We start from the raw sequence: 21,786 nt of genomic DNA on the forward strand, positions 1-21,786 counted from the left end.
GCAGTGCTGAAGGCGCTGCTCTGCCACCTGAAAGGTCCGCAGCGGGGTGAGGTGCCGTGGAGCAAACGCTGGCTCCTGGGGCTAGGGCGGCCGGTGCAGGATGTCGGGGCAGGGGCGGCGACCGCCCCAGCCCTGATGTCCTGTGCCTACCACCCCTGTTCTGACATACTGTTAAAGGGTAGAGGGTTAGTCAGAGAAGGGTAAAGTTTAAAGGAAATTTGCGAGACTTTTTGTTTACAGAGTGGTGGGTACATGCAACACACCATTAGGGGAGAGGGTGGAAGCTGATAAAACAGTGACAATCAAAAGCCAGGTACATGGAACAGGGACTGCAGGCCTCATGCAAGCAGATGTGATAGTTTAGTCTGGCATCAGAGTCAGTGCGGTCCATGGGTTGAAGGTCCTGTTCCTTTCTATATTTTTGTTTATCCCCGATGAATCTCGAGTTGTGCCTGGTGCGATATGTGTGCAGTTTGGATGCTCTACCTGCAGAAGTGCTGTTCCCTCAAGTGCTCTGGTTTCCTCCTATGTCCCAAATGCTAGATGCCCGATGGGTTGACTGGCCTCTGTAAGCTGCCCCTAATGGTGACTCAGGGTGAGAGGGAGGCACTATTAAATGGGCAAGAGAAAATAACAACGTTTGGTGTGTAGACTTGATGAGTAAAAAATCTTTTGCAAAATTGCTTCCTTTGTAACAGTGCTTCTTCATTATCTGCAGTGTATTAGCATCTTGTAAATTAATGATTTGCAAGACAAGGATTGGAAAATACTTTCCCCAACAAAACTGTACCAGGGGTGGGCACCCTCCCGTGCTGGCTGCCCCAGCTCTGATGTCCCATGCCGGGGGGCTATCAGGCTGCGGGGAGTTGGCTGATTGTCATCAGTCTGCCCCCTGCTAGGCACCTGAAAAGCTGCATTTGGGTATTTTAGGCGGCTTTACATTCGGGTATTATGGCCACCTGAAAGGGGCTAACGATCGTGCTTGTGGGTGTGGCTTGCGATCGCGTGATTGCTAAGGCTCTCAAACATCTGAAGTTTAAATGGCGAGCTCTCCACTGGCCACCGTGACAGAGGTGCACCAAAGAAGAGGTACAAGGACTGCCTAAAGAAATCTCTTGGTGCCTGCCACATTGACCACTGCCAGTGGGCTGATATCGCCTCAAACCGTGCAGCTTGTCGCCTCACAGTTCGGCGGGCAGCAACCTCCTTTGAAGAAGACCGCAGAGCCCACCTCACTGACAAAAGACAAAGGAGGAAAAACCCAACACCTAACCCCAACCAACCAATTTTCCCCTGCAACTGCTGCAACCGTGTCTGCCTGTCCCGCATTGGACTTGTCAGCCACAAACGAGCCTGCAGCTGACGTGGACATTTTACCCCCTCCATAAATCTTCATCCGCGAAGCCAAGCCAAAAGTGAAAAGTTATGTTAAGCAAGTTTGGCCACCCCTGTTGTATTCCATCTCAGCAGACTCCAACCAGACAGTGAAGTGCCAGTTAATGGAGAAGACAAAGGCTGGGTAGTTAACCAGGAATCGTGGCTTTTATTAGCAGAAACTAGTGGTACGATAATGAATGACAATGGGTGCATACACAATTATACCCAATGGAGAAGACAAAGGCTGGGTAGTTAACCAGGAATCGTGGCTTTTATTAGCAGAAACTAGTGGTACGATAATGAATGACAATGGGAGCATACACAATTATACCCAAGGGGAGTGTCTTTAGTGGTAGACATTTACGTCCAATGTCAGTAAAGCAGACTAAGCACAGTGAGAGACTGACACCACAACACAGATTCACTACAGACAGCAATAAAATCAATTTTTATTCACCCACTTCTCTGGTCTCACTCTTTCCCTACCCCTCTTTCTCTTTTCCTCCAGCTCACCACTCTTCCGTATCTTCTCTGATCAGAGAGCTTTCTTCTGCCCTCTCCCCATCACCTCAGCTTCTTTCTCTTCTACCCCACCCCCCCCCCCACCCCACATGTATCCACCCCTTCCCCTACCCCCACATTTTTTTTTTTATTTGGGCTTCTACCTGATTCTTAATTCAAGCCTTTATTTCCTATAGACATTGCAGGACCTGCCTTCGCCAACACTTTTGTGCACACAGTCTTGACCTCAACATCCTCAGAATTTACCTGCTTCAATCTGATAAACAACATAACATTTGGATCCCAAAAGAACCAGGCAAAGACTTTCTCCTTTGCAAGAGAAGGATTGGAAAATACTTGCCCCAAGAGGACAGTATTGCCTCCTTACAGGAGAATCTAGCCATTTACCATTGTCATGCATTGCATCCCCCATCAAGATCTTGGCCTGAAGCACTGACCAGAAACTCAATACAGAAATCCTCCGGGAAGGTGCGTATTCACCTCCTGACATCCCAAAGCCATCAAAGAGTCAGGAAAACCAGGTCTGGATGAATGCAGCGCCTACACTTTTGCAAGACACATCACCATCCAGGAAAAAGCCCCTCAGCTGACCTGTACCCCAGCAACTTTAAACTTCCTTCATGACATCCTACAAAGTAGCTGTCGTATCCGAGATATTGACTGCGGCATCTCCATTATCGACAGCCTAAGAACACTGCGGGAAGACTGTCCCCGGATGGATAGCAAGCAGCAAGCTTAAGGGAGCATCATCTTCTCAACGCTCGTTAACAATAGATAACAGCAGCATCCACATCAGGGAAATAAAGAGAAGCCAACAGAAATGACAGTCCTATCTCCCATCGGCCTTCGAGCTGGACCTATCTGTCACTGTTATTGAGACGAGTCTGGCCGGCTGTGTTGCACCGCCTTCTCCGACGAGGCCGGGCTCGCGACGCTGCGCAGAATCAGTCCGCTGGACGGAAGTGCTTCCATTTTGTGCGAGTCGGACCGGTGACTGGAGAGCGTCGGTGTTCAGGTCGGTCAGGCCGTTGATCAGCAGGGCCGTTGATCAGCAGGGTCGCTGGTCGGCATCGTCTTCTTCTCCCCGACTCTGGGCTGTTCCGTGCAGGGCCGAGGCCGAGCGGGGGTGGGGGAGTTGACCCCGTTCGCGCGCCGTGTCGTCCCCGTTCGCGCGCCGTGTCGTCCCCGTTCGCGCGCCGTGTCGTCCCCGTTCGCGCGCCGTGTCGTCCCCGTTCGCGCGCCGTGTCGTCCCCGTCAGCTGACCGGGGTGTGGTGAACAGGGCGTCGGTTCCCGGGACGCTGCCCACGGCGCCATCTCTCCGTGTTCGCGACTGGGCGGATTTTAAAAAGAAAACCTGGCTCGAACGTTCAGGTGTTGGATGCGATGGTTGTTGCTTCCATTTCACGGCGAGCTCGCATGATCACCCTGTCCTTTCCCCGCACCGTCCGGCTGCTGCACTCGATCATCAGTCGGTGCCAAACGATGACTGAGAGGCGGCAGCTCGGGCAGTGCACGGTTCGTGGCTGGAAGGAGGATGGTCACCGCCTTACGGTGAGGACGTCGAGAATTAGAGGCTATGGAGCTCGAAGTGAGAATGGGATTTGTGTTTAACACACACATGCACACCCACCCACACCTGCACACACCCCCACACCTACACCCACACCCACACCTAAACACACCCCCACACCCACACCCCCCCACACCTACACACACCCCCACACCCCCCCACACCTACACACACCCCCACACCCCCCCACACCTACACACACCCCCACACCCACACCTAAACACACCCCCACACCCACCCACACCTACACACACCCCCACACCCCCACACACACACCCACAGACACACCCACACCTACACACACACACCCCCCACACCTACACACACCCCCACACCCACACCCCCACACACACACCCACAGACACACCCACACCTACACACACCCCCCCACACCTACACACACCCCCCCACACCTACACACCCCCCACACCTACACACCCCCCACACCTACACACCCCCCACACCTACACACCCCCCACACCTACACACCCCCCACACCTACACACCCCCCACACCTACACACCCCCCACACCTACACACCCCCCACACCTACACACCCCCCACACCTACACACCCCCCACACCTACACACCCCCCACACCTACACACCCCCCCACACCTACACACCCCCCACACCTACACACCCCCCACACCTACACACCCCCCACACCTACACACCCCCCACACCTACACACCCCCCACACCTACACACCCCCCACACCTACACACCCCCCACACCTACACACCCCCCACACCTACACACCCCCCACACCTACACACCCCCCACACCTACACACCCCCCACACCTACACACCCCCCACACCTACACACCCCCCACACCTACACACCCCCCACACCTACACACCCCCCACACCTACACACCCCCCACACCTACACACCCCCCACACCTACACACCCCCCACACCTACACACCCCCCACACCTACACACCCCCCACACCTACACACCCCCCACACCTACACACCCCCCACACCTACACACCCCCCACACCTACACACCCCCCACACCTACACACCCCCCACACCTACACACCCCCCACACCTACACACCCCCCACACCTACACACCCCCCACACCTACACACCCCCCACACCTACACACCCCCCACACCTACACACCCCCCACACCTACACACCCCCCACACCTACACACCCCCCACACCTACACACCCCCCACACCTACACACCCCCCACACCTACACACCCCCCACACCTACACACCCCCCACACCTACACACCCCCCACACCTACACACCCCCCACACCTACACACCCCCCACACCTACACACCCCCCACACCTACACACCCCCCACACCTACACACCCCCCACACCTACACACCCCCCACACCTACACACCCCCCACACCTACACACCCCCCACACCTACACACCCCCCACACCTACACACCCCCCACACCTACACACCCCCCACACCTACACACCCCCCACACCTACACACCCCCCACACCTACACACCCCCCACACCTACACACCCCCCACACCTACACACCCCCCACACCTACACACCCCCCACACCTACACACCCCCCACACCTACACACCCCCCACACCTACACACCCCCCACACCTACACACCCCCCACACCTACACACCCCCCACACCTACACACCCCCCACACCTACACACCCCCCACACCTACACACATACAGGCTGGGTCTGTCAAGAAACGAGCTCCAGAGGCAGGGGAGGAAGAAATCATTAAAACGTGTCAAAGACATTGCTTGGGTCGGCTTGAGGCAAATGTGATCTCTGAGTTCGGCATCCCCATCAGCAGGATGAATTTGGGTTGTGAAACTCGGTGAGGAACTGGCTTAGGGGAGAGAAAAGGACGTTTAAAAGTCACTTCACAATTTATAATTTAAAGTGTCATTTTATGCCAAGATGTGCCCAGTTATCCATGAAAGATACCACATGATTTCTACATCACTTGCTCAGGATGAATGCAGAGGTGAACGAAATGCACCGACTTCAGTGAGCTTGGTTTTTTTAAAAAAAAACCATTTAAAACAAATTCTAAAAATAATTTAGACCTACAGCATGGTAACAGGCCCTTTCCGGCATACGAGTCTGTGCCACCCAATTGATCTACAACTCTGTACGTCTTGAAGGGTGGGAGGATTTCGGAGCACCAGGAAGAAACCCATGCAGACGTGAGAAGAATGAATGTACAAACTCCTTACAGCCAATGCCAGATTTGAACCCAGTTGCTGAAGCTGTAAAGGTGTTGTGCTAACTGCAATGCCAACTGTGCTACTTTGGGTAAAGAAAAAAGAGAAAGAGGGTGATGTGGATAATTAGGAATTAGCATATCATTTTGGTAGTGGGGGGAAGAAGCAGTGCGACCTGATGGTTTTATGGGATGCATCTGTATTTGGCAATGAGTGGAGGAGTGGTATGCTTATCTGTCAGCTTTCACACACAACTTTGGATTCAGGTTTCTGGTTTCATGTTTATTTGTCATATAATACCTGTTATATTGAGAAGGATGCCTCTGTGAGGAGTCTAGCAGGTCAATCTAATGTCCATAGATACTTAAAATAGGAGGGCAAGAGCAATTACAAATTTTAGAGTTACTGTGAAAGGTAAAAGGTCAATTAGGGTGGTATGAGAGGGCTGTTGTGAGGTTTATTCAGGAGCCTGAAGTAACAGTTTCTATGAAATATCCATAACTGTACACTTTTGATAATCATAGAGAAGCGAAGAAGTTTCAGCTGAATATTTGTTGTCAGTTTTGAGCATCAAACTTTAGGAAATGCTGAGATTTACTGGAATGCCACCAAGATTCTAAAGTTCTTAAACTATGAGAAAGATAGCCTGAGAATACAGCAATGGTACATAGAAATGAATAAATGTATTCCATTGGAAAAAAATAACATATAATTTAAGAAATAACATCACAGTATTCGAACAAATTTGGGAACCATACATGGAACACAACAGAGAGGTCCTACCGCAGACCTCCACCACCTAAAATGACAGTATGAGAAGAAGACGAAATGAACTGACCCAGTGTGTAAAAGTAGATGACACAATTTTCTTGTTTATTTTCATTGTGTGATGACATTGTTTAATGGGTTTAATGTATTGTATATGTTGAACGTTTAGTGGGTGGGGAGGGGGTGGGAAGGAGGAAGGGGGGAAAAGAAGAGAAAATGACACTGTGTATTCAAGAGGGAAATGTTTGTGTGTATTTTGGTCAATATGGTTCATAGTGTGAAAAATAATTTTTTTTAAAAACTGAGAAAGATTAGACAAACTGGGCTTGTTCCGTCAAGGATCAAGAACGATGAGAGATTTGTTAGATGTATTCAAAATATTTAAAGGTTTTGCGGAATTGATTTCCTCACCTCCAGACCACAATCATTGAAGATTGGTAAGAACTTATCCCCTGCTCTAGTCACATAACAGCTATGACTGTGTAGCTCGATATGACAATTACAACATTTACAAATTTGCTGACAATCCTACGGTAGTGGGTTGTATAAAGCAAGGGGATGAGTCAGCACACAGGATGGAGATTGAAAACTTGGCTGAATGGTTCACCAATAACAACTTTGCACTCAATGATTAAGGAGCTGATTGTTGAATCAGGAAAGAAAAGCCAGAAGTGTACAATCCAGTGATCATTGGGAGATTTTAACATGGCAGGGGATTGGGAAGGACAGGAAATTACTGGATCACAGGAAAGTAATGGATTTTTTGATCAGTTTGATAAGAAGCCCACCAGGGAATCAGCACTTCTTGATTGGGTCATGTGCAATGAGCCCGAGGTCGTTAGGGAGATAAAGGTCTTAGAACCTAGAAGAAGCAATGACCATAACATGGTCAAATTCAATTTTGAAAAGGTAAAAATGTTATCGGATGTATCAATTTTTCAGTGGAATAAAGGAAATTGTGGTGGTATGAGAAAGAAACTGGCTTAAATTGACTGGAAAAGAAAACTGGTTGGTGGAACAGAGCAGGATTGGAAGATATTTTTGCAATAATAAAAGGCATGCAGGATAGATATATTTCAAGGAAAAGGAAATTAGTCAAAGGAAAGATGGTACCATGTGGCTAACAAGAAGGGACGGCTAAGATAAAAGCAAAGGGGAGGGCATACAGGGAAGCTCACACTAGTGGGAAATCAGAGGACTGGGATTCCTTTAAAAACTTACAGAAATAAATAAAGTTATAAGGAAAAAAAAGATGAGTTATGAAAGGAGATTGGCAAACAAAATATATTAAAAAAATTAGTTTTTTTAAATATATAAAGAATAAAAGAGACACGTGTTGACATAGAAAACCATGCAGGAGAAATTATAATGGGTTATAAAGAAATGGCAGAAAAATTAAATCAATATTTTATGTCAGTATTCATTGTGGAAGACATTAGTAATATCCCTGACAGACAGGCTTCAAGGAGTAGAGTTGGATACAGTTAAGATTACTAGAGAAATTGTGCTAGGTAAATTGAATGGATTAAAGGTAGATAAACCTCCTGGACCGACAAGGTACACTCGTGGGTTTTGAAAGAGGTGGCTTTGGAGATTGTAGATCCATTGGTGACAGTCTTCCAGAAATCAGTGGTCTCTGGCGTGGTTCCAGGGGATTGGAAAGTCGCAAGTGTGTGGTTCCGCTGTACAAGAAAAGTAGGAAACGGAAAAAAGGAAACTATTTCTGATGTCAGTGGTTGCGAAGATATTAGAGTTAATCCTCAAGGATGGAGTTATGAAATACCTGGAAATGCATGACAGGATAGGTCCTAGTCAACAAGGTTTTTTAAAGGGTAGATCCTGCCTGACCAACCTATTAGAGTTCTTTGAAGAAATCTCAGGTAGGATAGAGAAAGGAGAGGCTGTGGGTGTTATCTATTTGGATTTTCAAAAGGCTTTTGATTAGGTGCCACAAGTTAGGCTGCTAAATAAGATTAGGGCCCCTGGAATTACAGGGACGCTATTACACTGGATAGAAAATTAGCTGAAAGGCAGAAAGCAAAGGGTTAAAATTAAGGGATCACGTTCAGGATGGTTTCCTGTAACAAGCGGTGTTCTGCAGGGGTCGGTCTTGGGGCCGCTGCTGTTTACAGTTTATATTAGCAATTTGGATTGTGGCATGAATGGTTTTGCGGCCAAATTTTCAGATGACTCCAAGTTGGGTGGTGGAGCAGTAAGTGTTGAAGAAACCATAAACTGGCAGAGGAATATAGACAGTTTGGGAGACTGGGTTAAAATATGGCAGATGAAGTACTATTTGGATGGGGATAAAATTCAAACCTCAGAGGTGCAAAGAGTCCTGGGGAGTCGTGGAGGGAAATCTAAAAGTTAATGCCAGGTGGGATTGGTAGTGAAGAAGGCGAATACTATGCTAACAATTATTTCAAGAGGAATAGTGTATAAGAGTAGAGAGGTGTTAATGAGACTTTATGGGACACTGGTGAAACCCCATTTTGAGTACTGTGTGCAGTTTTGGGCCCCCTATCTTAGAAAGGATGTGATGTTGGAGAGGGTGCAGAGGAGATTTACTAGGATGATTCCTGGAATGCAAGGGCTAACGTATGAGGAACGTTTGGCAACTCTCAGGTTGGAGTATAGGAGAACGAGGGGGGGGATCTCATAGAGACATTTTGAATATTGAAAGGTTTTGACAGAGTGAATGCGGATGCGATGTTTCCCTTGATGGGAGAATCAAGGACATGAGGTCATAGTATTAAAATTAGAAATTATTCAATTAAAACAGAGAGGAGGAAGAACTTCTTTAGTCAGAGGGTCATGGATCTGTGGAACTCACTGCTGCACAAAGCAGTGAAGACCAGATCCCTGGAGTATTTAAACAGGAAATGTTATTGGCTAAATGTTTGGAAACATTATAAGTAACACTAGAAAAATATGGAAGACTATCAGGCTACAAAATAAATATGGATAAATGTGAGATAATGTCATTAACAAATTTTGAATATGAATGATATAAAAAGTAAATTTAAATGGGAGATGGATGGAATAAGATATCTTGGAATAGCAACTGACAATAACTTGCAAAATTTGTACCAACTAAATTATGTTCCTCTTTTTGAGAAGATAGAAAGAGACCTACAGAAATGGAGAGAGTTACCAGTGTGATAGAGTATATAGATATGACCAACTATCAAATCTCATTTATAAAAATAGCACAGGTGGTAGCGAAAAAATGTATCGCTATCACTTGGAAGTCCGACTCCCCTCTACTTATAGCACGATGGACTGTGGAAATGAATAGTTGAATATCAATGGAAAAAATCAAATATAACTTAAAGAATAAATATGAAACTTTGGTAAAGGTCTGGGAGCCATACCTGGACCACAATGGGGCCCAGATAGAGTAATAAAAAGGAACAGAAAAATAAATGTAGTTTGCCCATATATGTAAGCTCTGATAGTGAATGGATCTGTATGTATAGAAGGGTAGGAGGGAGGATAGAACTGTTTTGTTTTTGTTTGTTGTATTTGTGAGAAAAAGTTTATTGTATATTTAAAATGTCACTATGTATAATTTTTTTATAAAAAAACAAAAATAAAATATTAAAAGAAAGTGGCATTGCAGGTAGATAGGGTTGAAAAGAGAGCATTTGGCATATTGGCCTTCAAAAATCAAAGTATTGAATATAGGAGTGGGGATGTTATGTTAAAGTTGTATATAACATTGGTGAGGCCAAATTCAGAATATTGTGTGTAGTTTTGGCCACCTAACTACAGGAAAGATATCAATAAGAGAAAAGGTGAGAGAAGATTTACTAGGATGTTGCCCAGACTCAGGAACTGAGTTTCAAGGAAAGTTAAATAGGTCAGGACCTTATTCCATGAAGCGAAGAAGAATGAGGGGAGATTTGATCGAGGTATTTAAAATGATGAGGGGAATAAACAGAGTAAATGTAGAGAGGCTTTTTCCACTGAGGGTAGGTGACATAGAAATCAGAGGACATGGTTAAGGATGAAAGGGGAAAAGTTTAGTGAGAGCATGAGGGGGGAATTTCTTCACACAGGGAGTGATGGCAGTGTGGAACGAGCTGCCAGCTGAGGTGGTGAATGCAAGCTCAATTTTAACATTTAGGAAGAATTTGAGTATGGAGGGCTATGGATTGGGTGCAGGTCAGTGGGACTAGGGAAAAAAATGGTTCGGCATGGATTGGAAAGGCTGAAGTGGGCTCTTTCTGTGCTGTAGTGTTTTATGGTTCTTCATGCGCCAGATCACTTGATAAAGATAATGTACAATATACATAAGGACTGAAATACTTAGTGTGAGGTGTGGCGCTTTGGCAAGACTAACAAAGATAGGACATACATGGCAAATAATAAGGCAAGGAGGAATCTAGCACTACAGAGGATAAATAATTACCTGAAGGTGGTGGTATAGGCAGGTGGGTCATAAAATAGCTTTTGGCACAATGATCTTCATAAATCAAAGTATTGAGGATAAGAATTGGCATATTATGATGAAGTTGTATCGGTCATTGGTAAGGCCAAATTTAGAGTATTGTGTGCAATTTTGCTTACATATCAGTTAGACTGAAAAAGTGCAGAGAAAATTTACAAGCATGTTGCCGGACTTGAGGAGCTGAGTTACAGGGATAGGTTAAATAGGTTAGGACTTTATTCCCTGGAGCATCAGAGAATCGGTGGAGATTTGATAGAGGTATACAAAATTGAGTAGTATAGATAAGAGTAAAAGTAAACAGGCGTTTTCCACTGTGATTCGGTGAGACAAGAACTGGAGGACGGACATGGGTTAAGAGTAAAAGGTGACATCTTTGAAGTGAGCATTTGGGAGAACTGAGAACTTCTTTACATTGAGAGTTGTGAAAACGTGGAATGAGCTGCCAGCTGAAGTGGTGAACGTGAGCTCGATTTCGACACTTAAGTAAAATCTGGATTAGATAGGTACATTGCTGCGAGTGTTGTGGAGCGCTATTGTCCACGTACAAGTCAATGGGACTAGGCAGAATAATAGTGCGGCACAGACTAGATGGGCTGTGTTCTCTTATTCTATGCCAGGTAACATGTGTGGTAAGAGAAATAGTTAACAATTCAGGTCAGAGATCCTTTTTTGAGAACTGGAAAGGGTGATACTTGGTCAGATGAGTGCAAGTAGAGGGTGATCCTGTTGTATATTGCCAATGGTAGCTTGGTGGAGTGGCATGTTAGCCAGTGTTGTTGGAAAGAGAAAAAAATTGAGCCAATAAGATAAGTGGATGACTTGCAGCAGAAAGGACCAGTTCTGATATACAGAGAAGGCCAAATATGTAATGGTGTTTTTGAAATACTTTATACAGTTTGGTTATGTGGATGTAGAATGTTCGTTCATTTTTTAGAATTAGAGTTTTGAAGGCATAGCTCATGGCAAATGGTAGGATACTTAACAGCGTGGAAGAACAGAGGGACCTTGGGGTCCAACTCCCTAGATCTCTGAAGGTTGCCGTGCAGGTTGATAGGATATGCTGGGCTTCATAAGTTAGAGGATTGAGTTCTGGAGTCGTGAGGTAATGTTGCAGCTCTAAATCTATGGTGAGACCACACTTAGAATATTTTGTTCAGTTCTGGTCACTTCAGTACAGGAAGGATGTGGAAGCTATAGAGAGGGTGCAGAGGAGATTTACTAGGATGTTGCTTGGATTGGAAAATGTGTCTTATGAGACAAAGTTAGCAGAGCTAGGGCTTTTCTCTTTGGAGTGAAGAATGAAAGGTGATTCAGTAGAGGCCTACAAATTTATGAGAGGCATAGATTAGGAGAGGAATAGACAGTCAACACCTTTTTCCCAGGGCAGGAGTAGTAAACACTAGAGGGCATCTGTAGAAAGTGATGGGAGGAAAGTTTAGGGGCAACATCAGGGGAAAGTTTTTATGTAGAAAATTGTGGGAGCCTGGAATGCATTGCCAGAGGTGGTGGTGGAGGCGAGAATAGGGCCATTTAAGAGACTCTTAGGCATATGGGTGAAAGAAAAATAGAGGGTTATGAGGTACAGAAGGTTTTGTTTTTTTTAGTAGGTATATATACATTGGCACAACATTGTAGACCAAAGGGTCTGTACTGTGCAGTAATGTTCTATGTTCTAGAATTACATTCAAAGTGGCATGGTTAGCATAGCGGTTAGTACAGTGCTGGTGACCCAGATTCAAATCTGGCAAGTTTCTGTAAGGGGTTTGTACATTCTCCCTGTGTCTGCATGGTTTTCCTGAGTCCTCCAGCATCCTCTCAGCCTTCAAAATGTATTGGGGTGGTAGGTTAATTGTAGTATTTGGGTGGCACGGGCTTATGGGCCAGAAGGGCCTGTTACTGTGCTGTATGTCTAAAATAAAAATGTAATTTAAATTTAATTAAAACATTTAAATGAAAATTTAATTTTTGGGAAGATAAAGTGAGAACCCTCTGATATAAGATTGTCACTAAGAATTCAAGCAGGAAAACAAGAAGAAACAAGTGGTTATGACCTTTAGGTTATGACCTTTAGTGTATACAAGTGGATGCTATTTAAGCAACCATTCGTTAAAAGGAAGAAAGGAACAGTTATATTTCTGTAATTAGATCAGAACAATGGAGAATAAACTTGGGAATAGATTTTTTAATAAAAGCTGTTGATGAAGTGACTTTTTTGTTCTCTTATACACCTATCTTTATTATAGAGTATTGAGTTATTTGGAAAGTTGGGGAAAGCCAGCATTTTAGTCTTAAAAGAATATTGAAAATGTCCCTCATTGAGATATATGGAATGCACTTCTATAGTGCAAGTATGATATGATATAGAATGTAAATAATCACAGCAGTGGCCTAATTTGAAATGACATGGAAAATTTGAAATTTCTGTCAAGATTCTGTAGAGACTGATGTTATAGTTGAAATAAAAATCCAGGTACCATTGTGGGGGAAAACCCTGAATTATGTATTAAACACAGAATGCTCACATGTTGGATCAATGAGTTAAGGTGACTAGAATGGGTTGTCTCATCAATATTTGTTTCATAAAAGTGCATGTGAAAGGTGTAGGTTTGTGCTTAATACAAGTTTAATTAAACTTGTGTTTTAAAATTGATTATTTTATTGTCGTAATTGTACAGAACACGTAATATTGCCTCTGCCTGCCATGAGGCAGATGATGAATCACCAATACTGTCACCCAGCCGCCCTTGCAGAAAGAGAAGCATTTCAGAGTTACTGAGTGCCCATGGATTCACCTCCAGCATTCCTGCAGCCTCTACAATTGCACAGACTCCTGTTTGATCCATCAGCAACCCAAGCTCCAGATCCAAACCTCCAATGCGATCAGGAAGGCTTCCCTTAGGAGCCTTCCTTGCTCTCAGCACCCTCTTCGAAACCTGATTCTGATACCTGGTTCCCATGAGCCTGTGTTCAGCAGCCCCAGCCCTTGTGGATGGTGTGACCTCATGTTGCCCGCAGCCTGTGTGGGTTCCTCAGCAGCTGAGCCCCTCGCTGTTCCATTGCCATGGTCACCATCCTGTGAAGGTGGGGAGGAGGGGGGGGGGGGGGTGGTCATCTTCCCTGCTTCTCCTCAAAAAAGAGGGGTGGGGTTGTTCTCCCCATTTCTGGTGTCCTGTGCCAGTTCACTGCTCCCCTGGAATCTGCAACCCCTTGTGTCTGCTGCCAAGCACAGGCCCTGCCATCTGATGTCTGATAATGGAAAAATAAAATGATTATGTTTTCTCAAAAGGGACAAACCCACTCTAAGGTTAATTAGTCATTTGTATTTAAGTACCCTGTATTTAAATGTTTTATTATGGAACTGGTTCTTGTATACTTGGAGATTATATTATAATTTGCATTATGTCCATTCTCTAATACTTACTGATCCATACCAACTTCTTGTTAAATTTAACCTTGATTTAGAACTCATGATTGTTGTTTTCAAATGTCTCCTGTCTTTCATATCCTGCAGCCATACAATCCTTAGACATCTTCTCTCTTCTGATTCTGACCCTTTTAGCATTTTTGAATTTAAACAGCTGCTGAGGCCTGAAGTTCCGAAGCCAATGTCCAAAGCTTCAGAATGCCTCCCAAAATTACTTTTGATTCTTTTCTCCAAGGAGAATAATGCAACTCTTTGGCCAAGTTTTTGTGCATTGACTGATAATTTCTTTATTGGCTTGATGTCACTCCTAGCATTGTCACTTCTCTAACTAAATGGAAATTGTCTCCACGTACTGGTGAGAATCCAAATTTGGTCAAATTATGAAGTGTTAAATATAGATATGGATTTTGCTGGAAATGAAACGATAAATATCGTGGATGTTTATTTACAAGACCAACATGTAACATGAAGATGCATTGCCTCAATTGCTATGTATTACAAACCATTTATCAATCATGCAGACTGTATGAATATTTCTGACAATCCTTTGAACATTTTCTAGGCCTCTATGTGAATGCCCTTCCAAATTAAAACTATTACAGTATATTCTTTTAGGTAATTTATTAGCAACTATTTTTCTGTCTACAGATTCATTATTGTATATGAAACAATGTATAGAATTAAATGTAGATATTTGGACTTGCGATGTTTCCTATTGAAATATGCATTGTTTATTTTCATGCAAACTTGTGAAAATTTAGCAAATGTACAGATCAACCATTTTTTAAAAAATTGTTATTGGCAGGTTAATAAAGACCTATTTTTGAATTTGAAATACAAGTATTATTTATGAAACTATTCTGATCTTTTTTTCTGTTTATAAAAAGAGCTACAGTCATGTCTGACAAAGATAAAAGTGAGCTTAAAGCAGAATTAGAGCGTAAAAAACAGCGGTTGGCTCAAATCAGAGAGGAAAAGAAAAGGAAAGAAGAGGAGAGGAAAAAAAAGGAAGTAAGTCTATTGATATATTCTTTGTATAAGTATTATATTGATGTGGTATCTAAGCATCAAATAAATTTGTGCTGCAAAATTTATTTTTGTGAGCCTTTGGAGAATATCCAGATTTTACAGAATATTTTATGGATTCCAACTGAAGTTTAATTTGAGAAATGGATAAAAGCAAAAAATACATAGGAGCTGGAGTAGGCCATTCGACCCTATGATCATGGTTGATCATCCAAATTAAAAATATCCTGATCTAGCTTTTTTCTCATATGCTTTGGTCCCTCGAGCTATAACAATAATAACTAACTCCTCCCTGAATACATTTAATGATCTGGATTCAAATATTTTTGTGATGGAGAATTCCATAGGTTCACCATTCTCTCGAAAAATTTTCATCGAATTTCAGTCTTAAATGTCATAATTTTCCCCTTCTCAATCCTAAATGACTTAAAAGGAGTGCAAGGCAAAAAAAAATTGCTTTGGTCATCATTTTAACATGTAATGATGGAAAATGGCCAAGTATTGCCATTTCTATATATTGCTGATAATCCAATTTTTAATAGATAAATCAAATTATGGAAGCTGCTTGAAAATGTTAAACATTTTCTTATAGTCAGAGTCTGTCCCACTCATCAAGTCTCTGTCAGTTCCATTCCTTCAACTTTTTCTCCACAACTTGTTCACTATCCTACATCTTCTGAATGATGGGGTATAATTAATTCACTAACCAGCATGTCTTTTGGATATTTGAAGAAACCAATCCACCCAGGGACAAACTGAATGTAAAATCTTATTGCAGGCAGCTCTAATCTCCAGGTTGCTGGAGCTGTGAGGCAACTATATTACCTACTGTGTAATATTTTAAAAGCATTTGGATACTCTTTATCAGTATAATTGGGCTTCTTCAGGTGCATTCTCCGCTAAGAATGCGCCTGCAGAAGTTGAAGCAGTCTTGTGAATTACCGTTCAGTGGCAGTGCTAAAAGCGCAGCATGGGCCATCTGAAAGGGATAGCTGCAAGGGAGGTCCCTTGGAGCGCACTCTGGCTCCTGTCCCTTCGGGCTGTCAGGGTTGGGGCGGCCGGTGCGGGCTGTCCCGATACTGATCCCACTTATGAATGACAGATTAATTTGTTGCTTTCCAATATAGGCTCCGAGCTCCAAATGTTTGTTGATAATCTGCCCATAGCCACACCAAACCTTGAGTGCTCAGAGAGGAATCAAACCAGCAGAGAGTTTGAACTAGCAGAGGCATTGGGAGAAATATATAACCACACAGGTCTCGGTGGTGCAGAACATTTTACACATGAATCAGTTAGCAAAAGTCATCAAGGTGGCAAATGAAAACCCAGGGAGTTTGTCAGAGGGAAATGCAAACACCAAATATAATGAATATCTAAAACAAAGAACAATACAGCACAGGAACAGCCCGTTTGCCCACAATGTCTGCACCAAACATTATCCCCCCCAATTAAACTAGCCCCATGTTGGTCCCCATGGGGGGTGGGGGGGGGAAGTGGGACACCTGGGGGCAGGGTGGCTAGGAGTGAGGCAGTTAGGCATTTTCATTACTGAAAAATGTGCCGGTTTTTGGAGGTTGCCAGTGTTTGGAATCCTGGATAAAAGGATAGGCACCTGTACCTACCAATCTGTAGCTGTACTACAAGGTCATATATTTTATTTCTTATGCTGTGTGCATTTAAATACAAAACCTTTTCCTCTGTATTTGTTAATTTTTTTTGACTGTGTCCCTGTTGCATTGCAACTCATTTCTATGGTTGCAATTTTGCATTATCTGCCTATCCTTTCACACATACTCCCTACTAGCTGTCTCTAGATGCACCAACTGCCATTTTCTCTGCCTTTTCACTTTGGTTTCCACCCCTCTGTGAATCTGGTTTAAGCCCCCCCAACAGCATTAACAAACTTCCCTGTCAAGATATTGGTTCTCCTTGAGTTCAGTTGCAAACTGATCCACTTGTAAAGAACACCCCTTCCCCAAAAAATATTCCAATGATCCAAGAACTTGAAACCCTTCCCACTGCACCATCTCATCATCCACTCATTTGTCTATGCTGTCTTCTTGTTCTGACCTTCCCTCACTCATGGCACTGGGAGTAAACCAGAGATTACCACCTTGGGAGCCTGCTTTTCAACCTCTTTCCTAATTCCCTACACTTACTTTTCAGGACCTCTACCCAATTCCTGCCTATGTCATTAGCATCAATATGTACCAAGACCACTCTCTGTTCACCCTCCCCTTTAAAAATTAAAGACTTCCTGGACCCAAGCACCTAAAAGGTAACATGCTATCCTGGAGTCTCATGTAGCCACAGATTCTCCTATCAGTTCCCCTAATTATTGAACCCACAATGACTATTGCTCTGCCTGACTTCAGCATTCCATGATGAGCTCAGAGCTGTCCATAGTGTTATTGATGCAGCTGCTGTCTTGCCCCGATAGGTCACCCTCCTCTCCCCCAGCAGTATCCAAAGGGGTACTGAGGGGAATGGCCACAGGTGTGCTCTGCACTGACTGTCTATTCCACTTCCCTTTCCTAACAGTCACCCACTCCTCTGCCTCCCAAATGATCTGACATAGACACCAAGGAGCTGTAGCTAGCTGCACTTTTGCAGGTGTAGTCACAGGGGCACTTCTGCTGTCCCAGATTTCCCACATCCTGCAATTGGAATGTAGTACCTAGCTGCCGTCTCCACTACCTACTCTAGGTTACCATGAAAAGAGTTTACCTGACCTGTAGCACATCCTCACTGTCTTCTCACTGTAGCCTCTTGAGTCAAAGCCTCTAACTCTCCACTCCTACACTTTGCCTCTAAGGAAGTCTAGAGAAGAAAAGCAAACAAATGGTGAGGTCATGGAACCTATACAGATTAAAGTGGAGAAGGTGCTTGCTGTCCTAACACAAATAAGGGTGGATAAATCCCCAGGGCCTGACAAGATATTCCTTTGGACCTTGAGGGAGACTAGTGTAGAAATTTCAGGGGCCCTGGCAGATACATTTAGAATGTGCTTAGCTGTATGTGAGGTGCCAGAGGATTGAAGGATAGCTTATGTTTTGTTGTTTACAGAAAGTTTCAAAAATAACTCAGGAAATTATTGGATGGTGAGCCTTGCGTCAGTGGAAGGTAAGTTACTGGAAGGTGTTCTTAGAGATTGGATATTCAAGGACTGTATTTAGATAGTCAGGGCCCACATGACTTTGAGCGTGATAGGTCATGTTTAACTAATCTTGTTGAGTTTTTTCAAGGAAATTGCCAGGAAAGTTGATGAAGGAAAGGCTGTGGATGTTATCTACATAGATTTTAGTAAGGTTTTTGACAAGGTCCCACATGGGAGATTAGTCAGGAAGTTTCAGTCATTTGGTATTCATAGAAATTCATAAACTGGATTTAACATTGGCTTTATGGTAGAAGCCAGAGAGAGGTAGTGGATGATTGCCTCTCAGACTCTAGGCCTGTGACTAGCAGTGTGCCACAGAGTTCATTGCTGGATCCTTTATTGTTTGTCACCCATATTAATGATCTGAATAATAATGTGGTAAATTGGATCAGCAAGTTTGCAGATGACACAAAGATGGAGGTATAGTGGACGTTGAGGAAGGCTTTCAAAGCTTACAGAAGGATCTGGACCAGCTTGAAAAATAGGATGCAAAATAGTGGATGGAATTTAATGCAGACAAGCGTGAGGTGTTGTATTTTGGAAGGACAAACCAAGGTAAGACATGAACGATAAATGATAGGGCAGTAGAATAGAGGGATCTGGGAATACAGAAAGTGGTGTCAGAGGTTGATGGGGGTTGTAAAGAGAGCTTTGGCACATTGGCCATACTTTGAGTATGGGAGTGGGATATTATGGTAAATTTGTATAAAACATCGGTGAAGCCAGATTTACAGTATTAGAGTGCAGTTTTGGTCTCTAAACTACAGGAAAGATGAAGATTTACTAGGATGTTGCTGGGATTTGAGGAACTGAGTACAGGGAAAGGTTAAACAGCTTTGGACTTTATTCCCTGGACTGTAGAAGAATGAGGGGAGATTTAACATGGGTATACAAATTATGAGGAGTATAGATATAATGAATGCAAGTGGACTTTTTTCACTGAGGTTAGGTGAGGTACAAGCAAGAGGATATGGGTTAAGGGTCAAAGGAGAAACATTTAAGGGGAACATTAGGGATAACTTCACACAGAAGGTGGTGGGAATGTGGAACGAGTTGCCAGCTGAAGTGCTGAATGTGGTCTTATTTTTAACATATAAGAAAAATTTGGACTAGTACCTAGATGGGAGTTGTATTGTGAGATATGGATTGAGTGCAGTTCACTGGGATTAGGCAGAATAATAGTTTTGTGCTGACTAGAAGGGCAGAAGGGCCAGTTTCTGTGATAGATTGAAGCTGCTAAAATGGAAATGAGAACTGATCAGGTAGATGAAGAGAAACTATTTTCATTGATTATCAGATGTTGGAGAAGTAGGTGTAGTCTAAAACAAATTGAGTCAAGCTTCTCAAGAGTAGTTGGGTTGATGGGAATTTGGAATTCTTCCACAAATAGGAATTGAAAATAGATCTGTTTTTGATTTGAAATGTGATACGAGTTTTATATTTAAAACCACAATTGAGGGACAAGGAGAAAAGCATACAAATGTATTTGGGGTCTCAGTTGTCCATGGATCTTGAGGAATGGTGGAACTGGTCAATGGTCCATATTTGTTTTATTCATAATATTAAAGTCTAAGGATTGGATGAAGATTGACTACGATGTCCTTCATACTGTAGTTAAATTGTTAGCAACTTGCTGTTCAAAATTACATAATGAAATTAATTGAATTGTATTCCAACTCCTTTGAGAAAGATAGAAAATTGATTAAAAACAGTAATGTTGATAACATAACTTTTGGAATGGAATATCGCAAATTTAGTTTAAAAATAATGAATTCTTATTTTATGTGTGTTTGTTTTCTAAAAATATTGTATTTTTTTTAGGCTGATCAGAAAAAAGAATCGCCACAGAATGAAGAAAGTGACATTGAGAAGAAGCGAAGGGAAGCTGAAGCTTTGCTCCAGAGCATGGGCATCACATCTGAGCCCTTTGTTGGTATGTATGTGGATTTAATTTGTGAGGTATGCTTCTCCTTAAAGTACAGACTTGTTACTTTAGAGTTAATGTGGTTTTGTTTTATTTCATTGTGATTAGATCAAAATGCAAATTGAATTTGAGATATACTGGAGATTGAGCAATGAATTTAATAATCACAGTTTGCTGTGATTTGCTGTGTTTCAGATTCTTTACTCTATTGCTTGATAATTTGAATGATAACAGAAAAAATACATTTGATTAGTAGTGTTTCCAAGACAAATTTTATTATCAAATTCCTGTAATGTGAAGGTTAATTGAAGAGGAGGTTTAATTCACAACCAAAGTTTAAATGTTTGCTTTTATTATTTTATCCATTTCTTAATATTTGCCAACCTATCAGATATTAAAATTTCAAAAGCATTTTTTCTCTAATAAAATACTGGAGTATCAGTAGAGGGCAGTAGATCACCATTTAAAAAAATTCTCAGTATAGAATTGTGAAGAAAAATACATTTGTGAATTGCAACTTGAGAACTTGTCATAATAAATAAAGATAGAAAACATTATCTTGTCAGATTTAATTTAACTTTCTCAAATAGCAATTCATTCAGAGTTAAACCACAAATTGAGCAATTGTTCTAGTTGGTGACATTAAATAGGTTTGACAGGTTCAGTTCAGCACTGGTTGCTTCAAAGACATGAAATGATATAAGCTTAATGCTTTGTAATTTTTAAAGAAAGATTATTAGCAGTTTGACAGCAAATTGTTGATAAGTTTGCCAATATTCTTGAGGAAGTAATATATGTGTAAAAGAATGTTTTATATTGTTTCATACTGAGACAGATGATGTAGTTTCTCTTTTACCCATCTGTTTTTTCAAAACCTAAGCTGTTTCCTAAAACTTATCTCTTTCCCCAAACTTCTGATCACATATCGTTCTTTCTCCTTATAAGTAATCATGCCAAATTTTATTTGATAATTTCTTCCGTAATGGAATTTTACTATGTTTCAGATTTCTATACAAATCCTATTTTTTTTGTAAAGTCTTTCTTTCTTTTAATTTTTTTCATGATTTAGATCTTTTTCAAAATTTGCATTTTCTTTTCAATTTCAAGTGGGGGAATTGAGGAATTGTATAATGTGATGAAGAAGGAAGCTACAAATTTTGAAGGCTGTACCCAACTCTGGCTTTTTCCTTGTATTAATACAGTTTTCTGTCCATTCATCTTTATTTGTTCTTAATAAAGGTATCAAAATAACTCTTTCATTTTGGATTATTTTTCTCATCTTCTCCATACTTCCCTGAGCTTTTTCATCCACTTACCTGGCCATTTATACTTTCCTGATTGTTGGTTACTCTTATTGGA

At 42.6% G+C, this 21,786-nt stretch overlaps 1 protein-coding gene across 16 annotated transcripts in view; it reads left to right on the forward strand.

Moving 5' to 3' along the window:
* The first annotated feature begins 2,815 nt into the window (after window positions 1-2,815).
* Window positions 2,816-21,786, forward strand: part of LOC138762171 (cytoplasmic dynein 1 intermediate chain 2-like) — a 128,609-nt gene continuing 109,638 nt past the window's right edge. For 14 of the 16 annotated variants that reach the window (XM_069935713.1, XM_069935716.1, XM_069935715.1 and 11 more), the window contains exons 1-3: window positions 14,877-14,935; window positions 15,208-15,331; window positions 20,325-20,436. In XM_069935713.1, coding sequence (XP_069791814.1) covers window positions 14,895-14,935; window positions 15,208-15,331; window positions 20,325-20,436 — 277 coding nt within the window. In that variant the 5' untranslated portion in view covers window positions 14,877-14,894. Of the gene's footprint in view, window positions 2,915-3,153; window positions 3,452-14,876; window positions 14,936-15,207; window positions 15,332-20,324; window positions 20,437-21,786 lie in introns of those variants that run through there. The other 2 variants (XM_069935721.1, XM_069935719.1) reach the window with 2 other exon arrangements.

This window comes from Narcine bancroftii, chromosome 4, assembly GCF_036971445.1.
Source record: "Narcine bancroftii isolate sNarBan1 chromosome 4, sNarBan1.hap1, whole genome shotgun sequence".
Taxonomy (NCBI): Eukaryota; Metazoa; Chordata; class Chondrichthyes; order Torpediniformes; family Narcinidae; genus Narcine; species Narcine bancroftii.